Below are 23957 nucleotides of genomic sequence, written 5' to 3' on the forward strand. Positions count from 1 at the left end.
ATGTTGTATTTTAGTTATTTGTGTTTGTCTTGAAATGTTTATTTCACTAACACAGCAATAAATTGTCTCATTCATTCTCTCTCTTTCAAAATATATACAAATATGTAGACAGAGAGATAGGAACAATTATTAGAATTAGTAATTTTTCCTATTTGTATTACATTTTTATAATAACGGATAAGGTTGCGTTTATAAATTCGTGCTTATAAAAACTGACATGTAATGTGATTTTAATTCAACATTTCAAAAAGCCATATTTGTTCAATTATTTTGGAACCAGAGCGACACCTGAAGGCAAAGTTAGGTACTGCGGCTGTAATTTCTCTAGCTTTGAGCTGTTTAGCTGAGAAGTTTGGCTTACACTTTCCAAAATGGCGACCTCCCTAGGCTCTAACACCTACAACAGGCAGAACTGGGAAGACGCGGTATGTCGAATCAATGTTATGTTTTTCTACGACAGTGAGTAGGAATGAATGAAATATGTAGCAGCCAAAACTCAACACTTAGTAGCTCTTAAAACCACTTCAGTTTGAGTAGTAGTTTCCGTTAGCCATTGTCGGCTAGCTATTGTAGCGTGGCTGCTATAGGTTAGCATCTATCTGTATGTCGCGGTTGGCTGCTGTGCGAATATTAACTGAATATAGATGAAAACGACTCTATTGTCTCAGTGATAAACGAGCGAAGTAATAACTTCCCTGGTCGATCTCTAAAGAATTATCTTGGGATTTCATATGAACACGGGCTATATTAGAGCCAGCTACTTAAGCTAAAAAGGTTAGCTAGGAGGCTGACAGAGCTAAAATAATCGCAGTCCGGTAAAATATTACATTCAGAATTTGTATTTAAAATACTGACCTCACAACTTTGCAGTGGTATTACAATTTAATCAGATTAATTAATAATTTTAACTTAGAAATGTAAATATAGTATCCGCGTGGCCCTCAGAGGGAAATACCTAAGCTAACAGTTTGGCATTAGCACCAACTTTTCAGATAAAGCAGCTAAGCAAGATCTCGAGTTTAAGTCTGTTACAGCTAGTTTAGGACATAAAACACAACAGTACTTTTTGCCCGCTTGTTGCAGTACTTGATACAGCTGTAAATACGTTGTTTTTAGCGACAAGGTGTTTGATCTTAGTTTAAAAAAAACAACAAAAAACACCAGACTATTAAGGTTGTAACCTTAGAATATGTAGTTGACGTTTTAAATCACCAGAGCCGCTTATATTTAGATGTTTGGCTGATGGTGTGAAATGGATGGATTAAATCCTGGTCATGTTCAGCTGCAAGCACTTTGACTGAAACGGCATCCTTCAACAGATGGCAAAGTGAGAGAGAGCTCGACTCAGGACTCGTTCTGTTCACACATTTGAATATGCCTCAATACTGAAGCAAAAAGTGAGCTTGAGAGTACTCACAAAATGTGAATAAATCAGCAGGTGAAAACGTACACATTAATTCTAGCTTTGCTAAATACACAGAATCCTGGTCCATAGTAGAGATAAAAATAGAAAATGTGGTTGTTTTCTTGCATAAGGAAGACCCATTGTGATTTTTCTGTTCCAGGATTTCCCAATTCTGTGCCAGACATGTTTAGGGGAGAATCCTTACATCCGTATGGTAAGATTTTATGTTCTGGATGTTGTGCTAACTGAACTCATGCTTATAGCTCTAGGGGTGTAAACATGTTCCTGCTTCATTTTACAGACCAAGGAGAAATATGGAAAAGAATGCAAGGTATGTTTTGCAACTCTGACCTTGGATTACACTATGTAATGAGACATCTTCATAATCCAACATTTTGATTGTAAGAACATGCCTGAGGTTTTCATTTTCGACCATCAGATCTGTGCTCGGCCCTTCACCGTGTTCAGATGGTGCCCGGGCACACGGATGCGTTTTAAGAAGACGGAGGTCTGTCAGACCTGCAGTAAAATGAAGAACGTTTGTCAGACATGCCTTCTTGACCTGGAGTACGGTGAGTCTTTGATTGTCTGCTCTAAGTTTGACCAGTGTGACATGTTTTACACAACATAAGTTGGTTTTAACCCTCCTGTTTTATCTTGTGGTTGGCAGGTTTGCCTATCCAGGTCAGAGACACCGGCCTCACTGTTAAAGACGACATTCCCAGGTCTGATGTGAACAAAGAGTACTACACACAGAACATGGAGAGAGAGGTAACCTTGCAAAATAACTGCTCTTTAAAACAAGTTCTTATACATGCAGTAATTATAATTAAGCAAAATATTTATTTTCTGCTAATTTTACCATGTAGTATCAGCATTTTTTTTTTATAATTCCCTTTCCAGCTACCAGAAACACTTCAGATGATCAGTTCAATAATGATTTTCCTGTGAATATAATTTGTCAAAATTGCTTTATTCTCCAATTTGTCGTTTGTTTTGCTGACTTTTCAGTTCTCAGTCATTGATTCTGTTTAAATATGTGTTTACAGATAGCCAATTCTGATGGCACTCGACCGGTAGGCCAGCTCGGTAAGGCTCCAAGCTCCAGCGACATGTTACTCAAATTGGCCCGAACTACGCCGTATTACAAGAGGAACCGGCCTCATATTTGCTCCTTCTGGGTGAAGGGGGAGTGTAAGAGAGGAGAAGAGTGTCCCTATAGGTGGGCTTTATGACGAAATCTTTTTTTTTTTCTTTTTGACTATTTTGAGTCGTCAATTAGGCTGTCTTTGTGATTAACCACAATCACAAAGAATTGTAGAATTGTCATAAATGAAACCCATTTTGCTACTTGGTAAGTTGATGATTTTAAAGTCATTTTGCTTGTTTACAAAGCTCTCAGTGGTCTTAGCTAGTTTATTTTGTTTGTCAGATTTTTTTCTTTTATTTTTGCATGAGCCCTCCAGAACAATCCTTTCTTCGGGTTGCATGTGTTTAAATATTTCAAAACTCCAAACTAAAACAGACAGGGAGACATCTGTTTACCATTTGTTGATCTATAGGCCCTTGAATGACCTTCCTGAAGACATAAGAATGGATTAAAGTGTTGTAGTTTTTCTGAATAAAATAACATGCATTTATTTATTTACTTTTTTCTCTATATCTGTTATTCTTAGTCAATTCGAAACAAATAATTAAACAATAATTCGAAATAAATAATTTTTATTTTTATATTTTCACTTTATAATATTGCTATGTACATTTTTACTTGGTCTTTTTTATGGCAATCCTATGTTGACTATTTTCAACCATGTTCACATATAAAATTATCAGCTTACTTGAGTACATTACTTTTATCATCTACATTATCATTTTTAACTAATTTTTGTCCATTTTTTAGTTTTATTTTTAACTTGACCACTCATTTGAGGGGTGTGTGTCCTGTTTTGTTTGTAATATTTTTTTGTTGTGTCAGCATTGTATAAAAGGTTTAATACAAATGTTTTTTTGTGTATGTGTAGTGTTTAGTCTGACATTTATTTTCTATTTTTGTGATATATTCCTCTTTCTTTTCTTGTTTTTTTTTTGTTTGTTATTTTACCTGCAGGCACGAGAAGCCTACAGATCCTGATGACCCTCTGGCTGACCAGAACATTAAAGATCGTTACTACGGCATCAATGACCCAGTTGCTGACAAGTTATTGAAGCGGGCTTCAACTATGCCCCGACTGGACCCACCAGAGGACAAGTCCATCAGCACTCTTTACATAGGCGGCCTGGGAGATACAGTAACAGACGGGGATCTCAAGTCAGTATTTTATTGCAAACGCTGTTGCAACTTCAGATAGTGAATTTTATATTCATAGTCTTTAGGTGACATTATCTTTTGTTAAGCAAACTGTTTCTTTATCACTACAGGGGTCACTTCTACCAATTTGGAGAAATTCGCACCATTACTATAGTCCAAAGGCAGCAGTGTGCCTTCATCCAATTCGCCACTCGGCAGGCAGCAGAGATGGCTGCAGAAAAGTCCTTTAACAAACTAATCATTAATGGACGGAGGCTCACTGTCAAGTGGGGAAGGTAAGTCGCTTCTGAACTCCCGTGCAGCCGCACCAAGCAGAGCCACTTTGAGGGATGTGCTATAATGTGCTTGTTAAATGCCAGGTGCTTTTCAAGGAGAATGAGTGTAGCAGTCTGAGCTAATCCCAGCATTGCTGTTACAAGTGTCAGTAAATTGGTAACTACAGGGCTGTTAAAAGGTGACTATTACTGACGCAGTGAGAGTTGGCTGGAGACGAAGATTGTCTGTGGCGAATGCTGCTTTCAGCTCCTACCCTGTGTTTAATGAACGGACGTCTAATGCAGATGGTGTGACTCCTTAGGTCTCAGGCAGCCAGAGGAAAGGATGGAAAGGAGGGAGTGAGTGAAATGGGAACCATACTGGATCCTGTACCTGGCCTGCCCGGAGGTGAGTGCAGCCACCGGAAGAGTTTCAATATACACGTACGACTCAAACGATTAATCGTGATGAATCAATTATTGAAGTAATCGTCAACTAATTTAGTAATAAATTAATCATTAACTAAAGTATACAAACTCTAAAAAGGCCATTTGCTGAAAAAGCAACTTACTCAGAGCAGTAACTAAGTCAAAACTACAAAAATATGCACATTTTGGAATTAAAAAAAAAAAAAAAAACTTTGTCTGTAAACATATTCTACCCAGAACTCAGGTGGCACAGGTTTTGCTTTATCCGGTTCAAATTCTGCAAAAAGAAAAGAAAAAGTCTTCTACTAATAATTTTTTTCCTTTGAGATTATTGATAAGTTAATCCAAAAATAATAATTAGATTTGCCCTACACTGTATTAATAAATCAAGCAGAAAGGGCTGAGTTTTTCACACGTTGATGGTAGAAGTATTTATTTAGTTTCAGATGCATCCTTTGCTACAAATGATCTAGAATACACTTGTGGAAGGCTATGTTTTGGCATCTTGTTTAAATAAGGAGTTTGTTTATTTGGATCTTTTAAAATATTTCTAATATTGTACAAAATGTGGCAATTTTCTTTCCAGATTAATCGTTAATACTCGATTACTGAAGCAATCGTAAGATACAGCCCTAATACATGTAGACCGTGACAGGCTTTGTTTCCCCTCTTTCTGTCAGCACTTCCTCCACCACCAGCTCTCGATGAAGAGGCTCCAGCAAACTATTTCAACCTTGACCCGAGCTCCTCACCTGCCATCATGAACATTGCTATACCGCCACCTCCAGGCATAAACCCCCCTCCACCAGGTAGAAGGAGATCATCACTTAGCAACCCCAGTCGAGCTCCAGCATGTTTTTCAGTGTCACTGATGCAGAGTGAATGCAGATGCCTAAGATGGTAAACTGTTTATTTTTCCTCAGGTTATGGCCCTCCGATGTTTCACCCCTTGGGTCCCATGGCCCCACCTGTCCCCCCTCCCTTGACAATGAGACCCCCTGGTACAATCCATTACCCGTCCCAGGATCCCCAGCGCATGGGTGCCCACTCGGCACACGGCTCACGCCACACCGAATAGCCGCGAACGCGGAGTGACGTTGGGCTGTGATTTAGATTTCTCTGGCGTTTCTCATGTCAAACCTGGTTGGTTGCGTGCATGTTCAAGGCTTCTACGGGCCACAGGACTGCTTCCGGAAAAAAAAAACACGCTGCACAGGAATTAGTTATCTCCTGTTAATACAACCTACAGAGCTGCAAATGAATTCTGTGCCATGAGAGGTGACAGGGTTTAACTTGACGACTTTGGTCGCACTATGGAATATTAACGAATAGCAAACAGTTAAAACAGCCTCTGGGCATGAGGCCGATATGACCAGGACCACATGGAACCATTGTACATATAAGAATTTAGTCTTTGGAGTAAATTTGTTTCCGTCTCATTTTGTTTTTTTTTTTTTTTTTCACCTGGAGTTGAATACTGAGAAGTATTTTTAAATCTGTTCATTTTCATCTAGTTTGAGTTTTTTTTTTAATTATTTTATTGGACACCATCTCATTTTGAACATCATATTGACTTTATTGTAAAATTTTCTTTACATATTTTCACTTCTCATTAAAATGACGCCCTTGTCAATAATTATCTTCTCGTACATTTATTACTACATACCGTTTAGAGAGGCAGATGGGTTTTGATGAGTCAAAATATGTTGGGATCACTTCATGCAGTACCTTGCAAAAGTATTCATTTCCCTTGAACATGTTTACATTTTGTCACAACTATGAACTTTGTTGTAATGCAGTTTTTACACACCAACACAACACTTCATGTGTGTGAGATGGAAGGAGGTTGATAAATGGTTTTAAAGTCTTTTTACAAATAAAATCTGAAAAATGGAGCATGTGTTTCTGATCGACCACCTTGTACTGCAATGACAGAAACTAGCTTTGCACATCTTGATATTGATACTTTGCCTACTCTTTGCAGCTCAGTCAAAGTAGATGGAAACTATCTGCAGATGGCAATATTCACATTTTTTCCACAGAGTGTTAACTAGATTCAGGCCTGAGCGTTGACTAGACTGTTATAAACACATGAATTTACTTTAATCTAAACCATTAAAACTAAATATTTAGGATCCATCAGGTTTCTGTATCCCAGATAAAAATAGCTTTGTCTCAGCATGGGATTGGTGGTTAGGTTTCCACCGAAAATAGCTTTATTGATTGTAGGTGAAAAAATATTCCGTGCCTGATCTGACCAGAGCATGGTCTTCCACACGTTTCCTTTATTCACTACTTGGATTCTTTAGCTCCCCTTCCTGCTGCTCTTCCTTAAAGGCCATACGTGCAATGCACGACCCATAGTTGCACCGTGAATAGTTTCTTTCACCTCAGGCATCACCTCTGCAGCGCTTCCAGAGTTACTATGAGACTCCTTGCTGCTTCTCTGAATCGTACTCCTCTCTTATGGCCTGTTGGGTTAGGTAGACGGCATTGTCTTAATAAATCACCTCTTACATTTTCAGAATGTAAGAGCTCTGTTGGACGTACAAAAACATGGGATTTAGTTTTACAACCTATCCCTGGTGAAGGTGAATACTTCTGCAAGGCATTGTGAACCTGTGACTGCTCTTCATCGCCTGCCTCTGTATGCTCACAACACTCATTAGTAGCAAACCACTATTATGCTGGAGTCTTATTTTCTTTTCTTCCAACTTCTCCTTTCGATTGTTGCAATCAACAGAGGGACCGTTTCGAGGAGAGAGGCTTGTGCTTAAGTCACTCATAGCTCATTAGATTCAGGGCTGTAGTCTAGTCCCCATCCCCTCGGCGCTCTGTTGAAGTTTGGCCGTCGACACATGCGGTCTAGGGCGACGCCGGGAAGCTTCTGGGGCTCCACGGCCTCAAAGCCAATAACTGGGATGACTCTCTTGCTGGCCGTTGTGCCGCCAAATGGCATCGGAGTTCTGTGAAAATGGTGGGGGGGAGGGAGGTGGATAAAAGAGGGTTATATCAAGTAGCTCTGCTTGAGGTAACAGGGAAAATCTTTTACATGACACATGATATGCACTGCTTCAAACTAGATTTTTATTTTTTTTTTAAACCCACCAGGGTTTAACACCAGTAAAACTGGGTGCGCCCTGAACTCAACCTCTCTTCCCAACGAATAGAGTTCAGCTTTAAGACGCTGTAATTTCATAATAATCTTAAGGATGTAAGAGGATCTCTCCACAGGGGGTGCAGTTCCTCCTCACAGGCGGACTGAATCAGTTTGACTGACAGCGCTTCTTTCAGTTTGTCTCGCCTGCCGGCCTCATCTCCCCATCTGCCTTGGCTTCACATTTGCTCTGTCTTGCACGCATGTCATGTGAAAGACGATTCCCTTTCCGTGTGCTATATGTCTTATTGGGTCATGAAAGCTTGTAGACCCCCGCTCTCCCCTCCTTCCTGTGGATCATCTGTCAAGGCCCAGAGATGAAAATAACCACCATGCTGCCACAGTCCAAGGAGCTGAAAGCCAGACACTGGATTCATTTTCAACCTGTGGAAACATGGACCGGAGCCGGGGGAACAGATGATAATGGATCTCTTTGGTTAGGTCATCCGTGGGTCTATTTGGAGACGGACGGGCCTCGGCGTCCGTGCTTCAAAAAAACTTATGTGTTTGATTCACTCGCAGAGACCTATCAGGTGATGGAGGGAAGGATTTACCTGTTGAAGCACCTGTAGTTAGCAGGCTGTAGTCTTTGTGGGGGCTGTGGCAGCTGGGTGTTGAGCGTATTCAGAAGCTCTTCGCTGCCTCCCAAAGCTTCCCTCCATGGGGAGCAGTAGGATTTGGGGATTACCGTTGTGTTGAACTTCTCATGTGGAATTTCCTTTAGGGGCCCAGAGTAGCCTGGCCAAGAAAAAAAAAAAGAAAACGTGATAGCAGTGAAGCAGGATCCAACCCAAAGTAAAGCCAAGGATGTGTTTGAGTAATTTTGAGTACTTTCAGTTGAGAAACTGTTCAATTAAATTCAACCCCCACACCCTGAATAAAAATAACATGCTGTTTCGAAGCGCATGGGGATAAAAATTTACATACAAATCTCTCTGATGTCACTCCTGTCAGCAATAGGAATGACAGTAATGAGACCTCAGTGTGAATCCCTGATAATAAACGGAGCTTAGTTGCTCATCAGTCAGACTGGAAGCAGTGCTTTCTGCCAGGCCAAATATACAACAGCCCTCAGCAAAGATGCTCACAAGATAATTGCTTTCCACAAACTGCCAGCTCCCCTGGCTCTGATTATAATAAAACAAATTAATGTGCTGGGAGTGCGATTGGAAAGGTGAGTTCTGGCATGTCGTGGTGCAACAGTGTCCATGCATATTCCTCAAGCGCCGGGAATGCTGAAAGCGCAGTCTGAGCTTGTCCTTTTTTTTTTTTTTTTTTTTCTTTTTTCACCAAACTAACTTAGAGTTGTCATTTTATGAAGTGTAGAAAAGGCAGTCTTATTGAAGCAGTAATTGTTCTACAGATTTTTTTTTTTTTTTTCCGCAGCGTGTTACCATTTACCTGGAGCCAGGACACTGGGATTGCCCTTCTTTGCTACAGTCTTCTGAAGGTTCATGACCAGGCTGTGCTTACCGGGGATGGAGAAAGCCTGGTTCTCTTTTCCTCCCTGCGGCATGGAGACTGACTGCAGGGGGGGACTGAGTTCAAGATGAGCCTACAGGATACACACTGATTAGGGTTCCTGTAAATGTATACAAGACTGGCTTTATGCTTTGGCTGTAACAGTGATGCTACTCTGCTTGAAACAGCAACCGTGGGAAAGCTTATCAAATGTTTAACCTCAGGAATACGATACGCCTACCAAAGACGTCCACTCATTAAATACTAACTAATGCAGACCTGAGTTTAATGTATATTTGTATACATTTTTTTTTATTATTTGAATATTTGATTGGAACATAGCTAAAAAAAATCTGCTTTGTTAATAAGACACCAAAAAAAAAATGTAGAGCCTCATGGGATAATGCAATACAAAGTAGGTTGCAATTGTGAAGTGAAAGGAAAATGGCACATGGTTTTCACTCCAGTGCATGAAATTGCTAAAGATCACCTTGGAATTCATTTGTGCCGTCTTATTACAGATTCTCTATTGGACTTATGTCCGGACTTGACTGGACTAAACTAACACACGACTAAGCTTTAATCTAATCATTTTCAGGCGAACCTCCACCCTTAAATCATTTGCAGGCTCTTTCTTCCACCCATTTCCCATCAACTCTGATCAGCTTCACTGTCCCTGCTGTGACAAAAAAATACCCACAGTGTGTCGTAGCCATCACCATGGCGGGGGTGATGGACAGACTTATTTTCCTACCATAAATAGCATTTTGACCACAATGTTCTATTTTGGTCTAATTTGACTGGAGTACTGGGGCTTGCTGTGTCCTGACATAACGCGCTACAAGCTGAGACAGGAATAATGGTTTTCTTCTGAGCCACGCATCAGGTTCATTGGTTTCATTATATTTAACTTTAAATGTGTGCAGATTTGGAGAAACACATCACCCACTTTGAACAAAACAGCAAAACAGATTGTTTACGGTGTAGGATACAGGTGAATTTATGTCAAATTCAAAACTGGTCACATAGTGTGCAGGACAAGAAATCTACCCCAAAACAATATTAAAACCTTTTTTGAAATAATGGCAAATTTATACCTCACCTTTTGGCCGAAGGAAATAAATGAAATAAATATTTTATCCATTCTTTTAGTCTTCTTCCTCCTCTCCCATAAAGACCAGATTCATGGAGTGAACAACAAACTCTTAAAATTGATTATCTTGAGCAAAAAGAATGAAAACTATGTGTTGTTTTTCTCTCAAATCACAATAATAATAATACTCTTTGCGTAGTTTATCACATAAACTCAGGAAAAAAAAAAGAATACTTTAGCATTTTACAATGCGTCTGTTGTTTTCTATTTCTTACATTTGTGTCGGAAGGTCCATTGGCAGCGTTCTCTAGCGTAAACTTCTCGGCTCTCCTCTGTCTCTCCTGAAACATGCGAGAGCCTCGATTGGAGGAAAGGTTCAGCTCTTCCATCATCACGTCTTTTGGTACGCTGATCTTCTTCCCCAGGTTCAGACCTGTCAGAAGCAAGTAGCAGTGCATACGTTAATTTATTTGTGGCTTTTAGGTTGCCACAAATGAATAGAAATGATCATGTTCAGTCCTTTGCAAGAGCTTATAAGATCTAAAAGCAATCTCTAACCCAAACAGTAAGTGGGCATATAACTCATAACAACAAGCATGGCATATTTTAAACTTCATCTAATGGTTCATCCATCCCTCATGCATCAGAATTAATTCTTTGGCTATAAGGTGAACATGTGCTTTTTTAAAATTAAATCTATGGTAGTTAATGTAAATCTATGTCTTTATTGTTGCCTTTTATAAAGAGGCAACAATAAATATGATAATTGTAATGCATTATTTGTTATGGGGCTGAAAACTAATGGTTTTAAGTTCAGTCATCCTCTATTTGCGCATCCAGATTCCTTCAGCGTTGTACTTATATTCATTGTACAGTAATACATATATAGAAACCCTGTTCAGTTTTTTTATTCATGTTGTTTTTGTATCATTATTTATTTATCCACTCATATGTTGAAGATTCCCTGTTCATTTTGTTCTCAGAAAACAGATTTTTTTTTACTACTCAGTTTGAGTAGTGTATTTCTTGCCTTATCCTTTCTTGGAGGGCTTTGCTTGTCTTAAATGCAAAACAGCTTTTTTTTTTTTTTTTATTTACAAATCAAACGACAGGATTTAAAATGACTTTTTTCCTGCTGTCTGAAATCATTTAAAGCTTTGAAAAAGTCAGACTTTTCTCATAACACCAGTACTTCCACATTTCAATTCATAAATTTGAATCAGCTTTAACTCCAACAATTTACAAAGACAGGGAAAGCAGAAAGGGGGGGGAAAAAAAAGACACTTGGCAAGTCATGAAGTCCCAAGTGCTCTTCTTGTTTCTGTCAACATGAAACAGCTGAGCTGGACTGATATTTAAAAGCCATGTGTGCCGTCACTAAGTATCCATGCAGTTTTTGCTCAGGGGGTCCCTTCTTAGGTTGTATTGCGGCATGATGGATGGCCTGAAATAGCCTCGAGATGATGTCAAGTGGTGTGTAATGTTTGTTGTGCTCCAGAGTTAAATGGGAAACTGGGCATATAAATAGGATCTTTGGATGAAAGACTTGTGTCAGAGCAGATGGTCCTTTTTACTCGCACATGATAAGTGTTGGGAGAAGTCTGGGCCCATGCCACCCTAGAGGAGCTGCCTTTGATCAGCCTGTGTATAATTCAGCGGTGGGAGTCACGTTTTGCTGAGTTTAGGAGAATAATTTTCAAAGCCTTACTAGCGGACGGGACCGGAGTAGAAAGTAGCCCAGCTGGGATAGTCCCAGCTGGCCATGCAGGCGTTACCACTCCGAGGATTTCAGAGTATCAGTGTCCACTTGTTTCCAAGAAGAGAAGCTACACCCTTTGATGTTTGGTTCGGTTACACCTGACACACCCAGCTGTGATCTCACTTTATGTCTGACAGAACAAGGAGTTAAATGAATTGTAGCCTTTTCAGTGCTAAGTGGTCATATGTGCTCACAGGCAGCTGTGCCTCAAGTCCCATCGTTGCGTTCGCTGGACAGCGTTGACCTGTTCTGGCTTTTCCTCTTTAGATTTACAAAAAAAAAAGTAATCTTCAGGACAGAGACAGACGAGTTTATGTATTTTTATTTTATTTTTTGAATCGACGCTGACCATATGCAGTTCAGTCTCTATAAAAAATAAGTAATTTTACATTAATTAATTAAGCTCCAGTAGCAACATCATCGTAGCCAGCTGTGGTGTAGAGCCAGGTACCCTCACAGTTTGGAAAGTTTTTAAACTGCATAACATAACATATTCCTACTGACCTGACGTGGACATAAGGTCTTAAAAAAGTTGTTTGAGCTGCAACAGAGAGAGGACTTCTCTGTGTTTTATGTGCTTCTGCTGCCCTCCTGGCCATATTGTCCCAAAAACCCAACAGTGAACATAAATCCCTTGTGTCGGTCCTTTAAGTTCTTACCTCCTCTGGCCTCCTGAGACAGCGCTTTGGCTTGCAGCATCCTCTGCCTCGTCAAGCCATCCACTCCAGAATGCATCTCCAGTGGTTTTGACTTAATCATGATCAGGCTGTATAATCAATATTCATTTGTTTATTTATGTATTTTGAAGATGATAGAAGTATAAAATCACACACATGAATAAAAAAAATGCAAAAGACACACATTTTTGTACCACAATAATCTTAACTTGCTCGAAAAGGAGAAGGTCGAGGTCAGAAACTTATGAACTCCTTACTCCATAAACTCATACCATATTTTCAGATGGACCCTCGTTATTAAATCAAATAAAAATGAAACAAATAAACATCGGTTAATTAATTTTCCATTTTATCTGGGTTTACATATGTCTAAGTTTTAACTCCTCATTTAATTTGTTCCATAGTTTCACACCATGAATTGAAATGCAAAAGCTCCTTCCTGTTGTGTGAATATTACGAACCCTTAAGTTTGAGTAACCCCTTAAGTTATATCCTCCTTCTCTTACAAAAACATGTTCCGTATGTGCTCGGGTAACAGTTTGTTTATTTGACGCCTTAAACATAATTTGAGCAAATTAAACTTTTTAAAATGGGATTTGTGTTACATAAATACTGAATAATAGAGCAAATCTCTTTAACAGTTTCAAGAAGAATGACGTTATTGTTGGTGCCAAACACTTGCCTCAGGTATGAAGTTGTATATCGGTTTTAATTTTATTTAATGACATATGCATGTTGTTCGCTAACATTTCTCTGACCAGATAGCGTCAAAAATTACACACGGTGTCCCTGGATACATTTCACTCTGTTAAGTCTAATCGTGCCTCATGTCAAAGCGCACAAATGATTAGAAAGCCTTTATTTGCAGCCTTACCTGTGTTTCCTTCTCGTTTTCTTCTGGGTTTTGTTCCTCGTCCCACTACGGATCTGGGATGCTTCTCCGCTCAGCTCGGACACTCCTCAGCCCTGAAGGAACAGACTGTATAAAACTCATCTCAGGATGCCTCCGGCACTTACCTCACTGGGTTTATTTTAGCAGAGAGCTAAGGCAGTAAGGACAAAATGAGGGGGTGTTTTTGTGGGGTTATAAAAAGGTGATTAGGGTGGTGGGGGCAAGTGCAAAGATTTACATCCTGACCTCGGGCTGCTTTGATTGTAAAAACCGAATCTCCTCTGCGTGCGCGCGTGTGCTTGTGTGAGCTTGCAGCAACTTTGTCCAGACACTATCACAGGAAGGCCAAGCATCCACTGCAAACATAGATGCAAACAAACACACAAGTGATTTTGTGGAGGCACCTTTGAAATTGATGAGGTAGCTATCATCATCATCATCATCATCATCATTGCTGTGTTTTCTTGTTTAGGCAGGTTGGTCCTCCATTTTCTGACCTTTCCCACCCTGAGCTATTGGGATTACACAGCTCTCAGTTGTTCAGGCCGCCATGTAACAAATGCAGATTAACTCCAAATTTGCTTTAGCTTCACCTTTTAAGTAATGACTTCTAAATTTGGTTGCCCTGTTTAAACTCAAGTGAGTTTTTTTTTTTGTTTTTTTATCACGTTGTATTTTCTCACAAATTGATTCCCTGAACTCAGCAGAAGCCTAGTGGGGGGAAAAAAAACTTTGTCTTTATCTCTGCTGAGATTGGAAATTGATTTTGCCCTGGCCTGCCTCCGTCTCCCAGTGGGAAGCCTCCTGGCCTCGGAAAGTAAACGTTAAGTCATTCTTAGTCACAAATATTCATCTGCTGATGCTGCTGCTCTTTAATGGTTTATTAAGGAGAATTGTTTCGGAGAGGAAGCATTTTGCCAAAGAACGTCCCAGCTTCTGTGCAGCTCCGCCTTTGTGATCAAACTGAATCAGTCACTTCCCCTTCAGCTTATTCAGACTCACTGCTTAGCGGTTTGTGACACGTGGAGTTATCGCATTCACGACAAATCACTGTTGAATTTCCAGTGTTTGAGAAAGCGACTTCTGAGAAGGACAGTGAGGGGATAACCAGAGGAAAATAAAACATGCATTCTTCTAATCGCTGTGTGGGTTCCAATGCATTTATGAGGCTCTATAAAACTGAATATTTCATAATATTTCATTATTTCACCGACCTCAGGCGTCACAAATTGGGCACGTAAACATTTCGTTCCCATTCCTGATAAATATGTGAAGCCTTAAAATAAATTAACATTTTATTATAGTGGTATAATCTCACACTCTTTTTTTTTTTAAAGTCTGACTTTAATTTTGACTAACAGGAAACAAAAATCAACATTAAAAAAGATTAAGAAATTAGCTTTGATGTCTTGCTTGCCACTATTCTTTAAACCTTCAATTATGACTTTATTAGGGCTTAATAATTGCCAACACAAATGCAAAGTAACAATTAAACAAAATAGGACGAGTTGCTTCAAAAAAACATTTCCTTCTGTATTTATAGACTAAAATATTTACGATCGCATTTGTGCCAAAATATTTCACGGGGCCTCAGTGAAGCATGGAATAACCAAGATGATGACGGCGATGAGTGCTGGATTTATAGACATTCCCCACGCCAGTCATGCTAAATATGACAGCGGAGGCTCCTTGTTTCCCTGGATGAGGGGCAGCTTACTGACAGCCTCTAACAGATATGTAGCTTGACCATCGCGCTGCACGCTATAAAAAGGCACTTTGTTGACACTGGAGCCCACACGCACCGCGGTTCTGGGAACGGAACTGGCAGAAACTCAAGGCTGACGTTTGGAGGAACTGCGTAGACCAAAGCATAGCCGGCTGAGAAGAGATTGTGGATTTCTTAGTGCCTTCTATTGGAATGACCAACACAAAGCAGCACCATTGTAAAATGAGTGAGGTTTAGTTATTTTTTTGCAAATAAAATCTATATCTTGGATTTTATTCAACCCCACATTTGATATGAAAACGTCAATTAAAAACTAATAAAACCACCTTATGGGTAAACATATTTATGTGTGTCTGTGGGTTTGGGTCTCTATCTTGTCCAGTGATGGACTGGTTCCCCGTCCCACTGGAGAGAGGCACCAGCCCCCCTGCAACCTGCCTGGACCCGCGGGTTTAGACAGTGGAGCTGTTGGGTGGACAGATGGAAAATAAGAAGAAAATTATTCTTCTTCCAATTTTTTTTGTTTGTTTGGTTCAATCGCATAAATTGCAAATAAAATCCACTGACAGTTGTGGTTGTGATGAGACAACGAGAAGAAAAAAAAAATCACACAGAATACTGCAAAAGCGAGGCTCTGTAAAGAATTGGTCTTTTCTTGGCCGACATCTAAATATGGTCGTAATTGTTAGAGATGAGAATTTGCAATGTTTTCTCACAAGAGGATAAAATAAATAATACAGAGTTTGTTTCTGAATAAATTTGCATCTGTTTAGCATAAAATTTATTCACACACACACACACAAAAAAAAAGAATAAAGAGCTTATGCTTTTCAGTTTATCTCTGGAAAGAAAAAAAAAACCCAAGCACATACAGCGTTTAGTGGAGAAAGCCAACGTGTTTGATGTCAGAGAATAAGCATATAGAAAATGAATAGGATTCTGTGTTCATGTCCCATAGCGAGCAGTGAAAAGCCACCGGGCACCGACATCTGACACAAGAACAATGAGACCGAAGCGTCTGCAATAAGACCACCTTTAAAAGGATTTGCCCTGCTGGCCATGAGATAAGACCTTATTGGCTGCTTTGAGAGCGGGAGAGAGAGAGAGAGAGAGAGAGAGAGAGAGAGAGAGAGAGAGCAAAAGCTGAGAAATTAAGTGGGCCTTTTATCTCTTACGCATTGAGAGCTAAACTCATTAAAATTCATTTTGCAGCACCGAAGAAGTCATCACACTCTGAACTTTTTCCTCACTGCCTTTGGGAGATCGGCTGGAAGTCAATCAGATGGGGAGTCGGCTTGACGGCGCTCAGTTTGAGCTTCAATTTAGAGCCGAACCGCTGCGTGAGAGTCTCATCAAGGAGTCACACAGCGATGATGTCTGAATGCTTGTCAGAGAGAGAGAGAGAGAGAGAGAGAGAGAGAGAGAGTGAGTAGGTACCTACCAGGTAAAACGTTCACAATGAGAAACGGCATAATGTACACGCATGGAATATGAATCTCTCCGATGTGTGTCTACAGCCCGGCGTGGCACGGCAACTTCTTAACTTTCATTTTACTCTTTCAATGAAAAGAGGCTGGTTTTCAAAGTGTTTTCCTCCGCAGGTGCACAAAAACCTGTTTGATTTCCAGCAACACGAAGGCAGCCGCGTTAGAGACTCTGCAGTGCAGCTAATGAACTCCCGCTGAATCGGATTCCCCGGGTTAAAAGGAAAGTTTGCTTATAAAAATGATCCAGAAGGTTGAAAAAAAAGGGGGGGAAATGTTCAGTGCTTTCTAAACGTGCGCTACATACATTAAAAAGAAGTCAACGTGAATGAAAACGTCAAAATGGTTTTACAGCAGGCGATTCTGCAAACGGGCTCCTTGTGTCTACTCTTTTGAGAATTAATTTAACATGAGAAGTGTGCAGGAAGTGAAGGAACCATAAAGAAAGTATGTAAATAAATAAATGCATTTAAAAAAAATTGATGAGGAGCTAAAATATTTTTTTTCCTTCCAAACCAAATGATACGGAGTTGCTGTCAAAGGAGGAGACAGTTCAAGTTTGTTTCCCTGTAGTTTTTTTTTTTTTTTTTTTTTTTTTACCGACCATTCAAACTGTTTACCCTCCTGGGTTGAAGGATCCAGTTGCCTCTACTTTTATCTGCCAGGGAACATTCTCACTAGGTGAAAATTGTTATGGTTCTCCAACCTTGACTCCTGGTGGTCAAAGGATCTGCAGCACATTACATGATTATTGGCATCCATGGTAAAAAAATAAATAAATAAAAGCCTTAAGATTAACTTATCTGCCGTGTTTCTTGTTTCTACTGCATTTGGGTTTTGATTCTCTTTAGCATTTAGTGTAATTCTTAATGACACAGATTCAACGCAATGTTGAATCTATGTACCAAAATATTATGCGAGATTTTGGTATATATTTATAGGGAAATGTTACCTTTTCAGTTTGAAAGTCGGATGTCGTCTCTGCTCTCAAAACTTGTAATGTTTCCACTAAACGCATCTGCTGTCTTTCAAATATTCTCTGTTGTTCTCCCTCAGAATTTCTCCTCGTGCGCAAACTTTCTCTCTGCGCGGATTAAATCTGCGCTCGCAAACCCCACTGCTCGCTTGCAAATTATTTTTCTGCCCCTTCGCGATCAAGGAGTGCCGTCGTCGCCTAGCAACCGTCCCAGCCAATAGATCGACAGGATTCCACTGCGCGCGCTTGATATTATTGGGTGTGCTTGTGCGGGGCTACAATAGGTAGCTGCATCTCCTTCGATGTATAGAAATCAATTTCAGCATGTCTGTGTTCTCTATACTCAATATCTGCTTAACCCATTTAATTGATCCTTGATCCTCATTTTAGCAATAATGTTTTTTATGCTGCATATTCATTATGAGAATTGACTACATTCCAAAATTGATCAAACTTTTTTAAATTCATTGCATACATTTGATTCGGAAGTTTCAGATGCTGTAAGATATTTATTGCAGTTTGATTTAGTCTCTCCAGCTATTTAAATGTATTTTTTTTTACACTAAGCTACCCCAATGAGCAGCTGCTCCCAGCTACTGAGCAACAGTTCATTCATTTTAAAAAAAGCTAAATTCACTGCGAAAGCTCCATTAACACAATCCAATTATTGTGACCTGCTAAAATCTAAAAAGCACACTTCATAAAGTATTGTCCTGTTTGCATTCGCTTGCTCCTGTAAAAGCTCCAAATCCAGAAGAGCTGGGACGAGTGGAGCCACGGCTTCAAACGAAAAGGACAAATGAGATACATACCAGAGTGGGAACCCATCATCTTCTTGGAAACGACTGTCTGAACGGTCCACATGAACACGCACGCGAGCGCACGCACGCACACACAAACACTATAGTGATACAGATCTTTATTAAAAAGGCCATGGCTGAAAAGTAAAACATTCTAAAAATGCAGCAAGAGCTAAAATGAATTAGGAGCAGGGAAATAAAAGCCTGGGCAGCGAATCAAATCAGGGCCCCATTCTAGCAGCACTTACCATGCATGAAATGAGCTGCTAATTAGCTTGTAATCAAACAGTGCAGCTCTTGTGAGCCTAATGGGAACCCATTTGCAAGTGAGAGTGTTTTCCTCAGAGTGCATTACCAAAACATCTCCTTCCTCTTTGAAAACATTTTCTTATGCAAGCAAAAAATCTCTGCTGCACTGAAGGCTGTTATGGACCAGGCTACAGAAATGTAAACAGCGGCATGCATTTTATTTTATTTATTTATTTTTTGACATTATCGATGCTGCAGCATGCCAAACGGGACGTAGCCAGTCATATCTGTCCTTTTACACATTACATGCTGTGGGCAGAGCTTGTGTTGTTATATTAGATTTCTACTTGCCTGATCCTTTCTTATAAAATTGAGTTATTTATGATCGATTTATCTCGTTGTGCTCTCTCATGTGAGACAGTAGGGTCTAAGCTCTCTGAAGTGTTAAAGACCAGCCTGAACATCAATAACCTGCTCATACATGGCTTCAGGAGAGACGTAAAAAGAAATGTGGCTAAACTGCGTGTCCGCACACTGTGTGCTGTTTCTGATGTCTGATCAGCCCATTTGGCAGCCTAGATTTGCTTTTTATGCCACGTGTCTGTGGTTGTTTGCGGTCCAAAATCCCGTAGATCCGAGTTCATGACTTGCTGTTCCACCATTCATTCTGGGTACATAACATAACTGTTGAAATGAAAGATGTAAAGATCTGGTTAAAGTCCAGTCCAGGATGATTTCTGTGAAATTGGATAAAAAGTCATGCAAAGGAGAACTCTCTGTCAACGTTTGTACGGTCTGAATTGCATGCTGTGCTTTTTTCATACTCTTGCTGGAATTTTTTTCCAAACCAAGTTCCTTGGCTTTTTTTTTTCTAAGTATATCTATTGTGCAGTGTTCTTGAAGATTTTTTTTTCAGAAGTCTGCAGTCATTAATAATAGATAATCTGTATCAAAGTTGCAATTTCTAACATTCTTCTCATATCGTCTTCATTGGACTCAAGTTTTCTTGCCTAAAATATTAAAGGCACATTGTCGTCTCCCATATGGTTGACTTTAATTGGCCCAAAGTAATTCTAACAGAAAGCCAGATCAAAGACAAGGCATGTCTGTCGTGAAGACAGGAGCATAGTTGCCGTGATGACACTTTTGTTGTTTGGATCTGCTAATTTTGCTTAACAGTGCCAAAGGTAAATACGTCATGTGACCATCTAAATGTTTTGCTTTGTATCTTTATCCTTATTAAAAAGAAACAGCACTGGAGGACCACAGAGAGACATAGGGAAGAAGAAACAATCCTAAAAATGAGCATAAGAAAACACCAGAGATGTGGAATAAACTGTGAGTTGAGCAAGTTTTTAAAAATGAAACTAGCATAAAGAGGGAAGCATAAAGTCGTCAGCTCTGATGTTTCCAGGTAGATGGCAGCGCTGACTTTGACCAGAACACATCGGACCAACACCAGCAGAGGACATCGCTCTTCAAAATCATCGCTGACAGTGGAAACTTCACACCGCACTTTAAACGAGGTGGATTCTGTGACTTTCTACTCTTCTTCCAGACTACGGGAGATCGATTCAAAGCAAAATTAGCAAGAGAAGTTATATTGGACCACTGAGCGATGTTGTAATCCGTTTTCTTCTCCTTATGCCAAGTAAGGCTCCTCTGACATTGTCTCTGGATCCATCCATCCATCCATCCATCCATCCATCCATCCATCCATCCATCCATCCATCCATCCATCCATCCATCCATCCACTTGACAATTAGTATACATGGATACAGCTCTGTAAAAAAGCAAGCTTTAGAAACACAGTTTTTCTCTCTGTGGGGGACTCAGTAACTGTCTGCAGGACAGCTGAGACGTCAGCAGTCTTCCCCATGACTGTGTGTTTGAGGCTGTATTTTAACTTTCTGAGAAGTGGAACGTTTGCATTTTTATGAGCATAGCCATAAGCGTCAACATTTGCTAAGATAAATGCTTTGAATGTCACCGCGCGTTTCGTGAATTGACGTTTGTCTTTTTCAACTGTGTTGACGAAATGATTTAGCTTTTTGATGAAATTCTAATTTGGTGAGACGTGTTTCTAATGTGAGTAGTTGTGTGGCAGACCTGATCTTATTCAGATGAACATTTTGCTCAGCAGCACTCCCAAGGAAGGCAGTGCATCCTTGAAACAGAGCCAATATTAATCACCATCATTGAAGATATTGATTTGTGCTTTTTATGACTACAATCAATGATCTCTGACTCAAGATTTTGTATTATTTGTTTAACATGAGTGATATTTTTATATATTGAGCTTTATTTTGTATGCAGATTCTTTCATTTTTACATTTTTTTTTTTTTTGCTTTGCTGCTGGAATATTAATGATTTCTGTTAAAAGTAAAACCATTTTCAGTTTCTATCAAGGAACCTAATAAATTAGTTAAACACATCATTAAATGCACAGTTGGACATATTTAAAACATGGACATTGGTGCATATTTCTCCTTACCAGTAACATTTTTAGAAAAAACATTTTCAGGATTATTCCATGACTCAGACTTGATGTTGTTTTTCATCATATCTGCAGACAGAATCTAACCTAATCTTTAAAGTCAATATTTAGATATCTTTTGTCCCTGTACACTTAAAATTCTTTGCTTGTGTGAGCAGCTTGGTTGTCAGTGTGACATTTTATCAGCAGGCCTGACTCTGCCTGTGACTGTACATTCAGCGATAACAGCAAAGCGACTCCCGAAGGTGTTGGAGGTAGCTGATTGCAGGTGCCAATCTTAGAAAACACCAGAGTGATCCATCTGTCGTCAGGGAATAGAAAAGCGAACGCCGCGTTTCGCATCCAAGCTTGTGTATTTATATGCACTGCATGATAAGCGGTTTGTAAGGAACAGAAGTAAAAAATATTGTCCAAATTATGTTCAGTCTCTAAACCTAGTTCATCAATAATGTCTTTTTCTAAGGTCCTACTGCTATATAATGTAAATGATTGCTACAAGTGAGATATCCCTGAGCCGCAAACAATCTTGCTTGACCTAATGTCAACTTTTTAAAATCTCTGATTGCTTGAGGTTCCCTCTGTCTGATCAAGACACCAATAAAGAGAAACATATCATATCAAAAATGGAGAATTTATTCAATTTTCTGAAGAAACTTGAAGCAGAGTTTAATGTGAAAGAAATCTCTTTTCGTAAGGCTAGAAAAATAGTCTATAGCATGTCCGCTTTGCTAAAATTACAGTTAACTTTCATTGTCACTCTTGACAGATTACTGTGGCAAGATGACACATCTTTGCATCTTTTGCTTCCACAAATCCCACCAAAATTTGGACAGTCTCCATGACAGGATCTGGAGATTGCTGCTTTGAGTACCAGTTTCATCACGAGTTGATTATGCTCTACCTCACAACAGCTGGCTTTGGCTCCAGGTCACTTTGCCCCTTGGACAGTTCTAGCCTTCATTTTCTACCCAGGTGTTTCCATTTCAACCTGGCGTGCTTTGCTCCTCTAAACAGTCCATTTCATGGCCCTTTAGTTAAGTGTGCACAGCAATTTATATTTCTCTTGGTGATAATGTATTTTTACTAGGAGGCCAATAATCAAGGAAATGCTGAAATCTGACGTGCCATTTAACGTAAATGCATATTATTTTCTGTATCAAATTATAACTGATAATAGTCTATGTTCAGATGCATACGGTCAAAAAGTATTCACCCCTAAAAAGCTTTAGATCGATTTTAATACCAGACAGACAAACTGAATAAGTACAAAATGCAGTTTTAATGGTTTTAATGGTTTGGAACGACATGGTGAGAACTAAAGTGAGAACCATTATCCACAAATTCTGAAAATTTAGAAAAGTGAAGAAAGCAAAAAGAAGAGGTCAAATCCTCCCACGGTGTCGTAAAAAGTAATTGTCCGCTTACAAATGCTACATGGCAGTCGTTGCCAGCTAATGATGGTTAGATTGAATTGCTTTTCCTCTTCAACAAATAAAATTACATTTTGAAAGCTGCTTGGTGAATGTAGGTTACCTTTGTCTGAAATTGAAATTTGTTTGACGTTCACAAACATCTACGTGGGGGAAAAGAGAAACAAATAGTCCATTAAAAGTGCCAACTTTGCATTAAATTGTCATTATTTACAAAATTAAGCAAAGTTGGCACTTTTAATGGACTTTTAATGCAACTTTTAAAGCAACTTTGCATTAAATGTGCCATTATTTACCGAATGACACTTCATGACATGTCATAGACAATCATAAAGACTCTTTCATGTTCATGACAGGTGTTAGGTCATGTTCATGACAGTCACATCAGTCTTATGCACACCCAGTCAAATAAAGTGTTACCGAAATATGTAAGAGGGCATATTTCGGTAACACTTAGAAATATGTGTATCATCACTTAGATCACCTTATATATACAGTTTAAGACGTTGTATGATGTGAAGCCCAGAGAAACTTCCTAGAAAGAGTAAACTTCCTCATCTAGTCTGGGTAATAGATGGTAATTTTTTTCCCCTCCAGACTGTTTATATTAATAAAACACCTATGACTTAACATAGTTTCTGTAAAAGCAGTGCAGAAATGCCTGAAGGAGGCCTGGATGAAAGTCCACACTAGGGGACCTGGAAAGACTCAGCTGAAAACTAGAACAGGGCTTCAGGGCATTCGACTACAGCTTCATGGGTTAAAAAAAAAAAAAAGCAACTTTTTGAGCCGAACGTCAAACAACATCCTCACAGAAAAGGTTGGTGATGTTTAACATCAGACTCAACTCAACAGATAAATCATTACTTTATAATCTGAGAGCCATATAGCGTGTGGAATAAACAGTGAGTGTATTGTAGGTGAATCACTTCAAGCAAAACCGATGAAGTTTCACATCCTGCAGTGTCACAAAAAAAACAAAAAAAAAACTGTAGGAACTAATCCTCAAACATGCCTCGCCTGATTAAAATGGACCTCAACAACCACCAAGGACAGGAGAAACCCACTTAGCAATGAAAGAGACTGACAGCGTGCTCTTAGCTTTGTCACGGCCAACCCTGTATCCCAGCCTCAACCCTCGGAAATTGTTTGGTCAAATGGGTCAAACCATTTATGAGCAGCTGTTGTGTGATTGGCTTCAATTTATATGGGGAAAAACAACTTACCCTGAAAAACTACCAGACAGCATGTTGGCAATTTCTAGAAACGTGATGAAAGCAATGTGAACAGTGCAAGTAATAGTCTGCTCTTTTTTTAAAGAATCCTAGATCCGTTTGCTGCAAAACTGGGTTTTATGA

General features: G+C 39.5%; 2 protein-coding genes across 4 annotated transcripts; one reads left to right on the forward strand and one right to left on the reverse strand.

Moving 5' to 3' along the window:
- Positions 1-320: 320 nt before the first annotated feature.
- rbm22 (RNA binding motif protein 22) lies at positions 321-6032 on the forward strand. Its single transcript, XM_007548309.2, has 11 exons — positions 321-425; positions 1566-1619; positions 1707-1736; positions 1845-1977; positions 2076-2176; positions 2455-2627; positions 3513-3713; positions 3824-3988; positions 4291-4376; positions 5077-5205; positions 5320-6032. Exons 1-11 carry the CDS (start codon positions 372-374, stop codon positions 5472-5474), a joined length of 1281 nt encoding a protein of 426 aa, XP_007548371.1. The 5' UTR covers positions 321-371; the 3' UTR covers positions 5475-6032.
- A 1067-nt stretch (positions 6033-7099) lies between these two features.
- Positions 7100-13651, reverse strand: LOC103135525 (myozenin-2). Of its 3 annotated transcripts, none has more exons than XM_016669636.1 (6): positions 13418-13651; positions 12526-12616; positions 10383-10540; positions 8955-9108; positions 8108-8291; positions 7100-7362 (listed from the first exon to the last, which is right to left on the reverse strand). In XM_016669636.1, the coding sequence occupies exons 2-6, from the start codon at positions 12599-12601 to the stop codon at positions 7179-7181; spliced, it is 756 nt and encodes a 251-aa protein (XP_016525122.1). In that variant the 5' UTR covers positions 12602-12616; positions 13418-13651; the 3' UTR covers positions 7100-7178. The 3 variants fall into 3 exon arrangements, with proteins under 3 accessions (XP_016525122.1, XP_007548370.1, XP_007548369.1); XM_007548308.2 differs by having other exon boundaries at positions 9027-9108; positions 12526-12632; positions 13418-13647; XM_007548307.2 differs by having other exon boundaries at positions 12526-12632; positions 13418-13645.
- Positions 13652-23957: the final 10306 nt, after the last annotated feature.

The sequence above is a fragment of the Poecilia formosa genome, unplaced genomic scaffold, assembly GCF_000485575.1.
Source record: "Poecilia formosa unplaced genomic scaffold, Poecilia_formosa-5.1.2 Scaffold26, whole genome shotgun sequence".
Taxonomy (NCBI): domain Eukaryota; kingdom Metazoa; phylum Chordata; class Actinopteri; order Cyprinodontiformes; family Poeciliidae; genus Poecilia; species Poecilia formosa.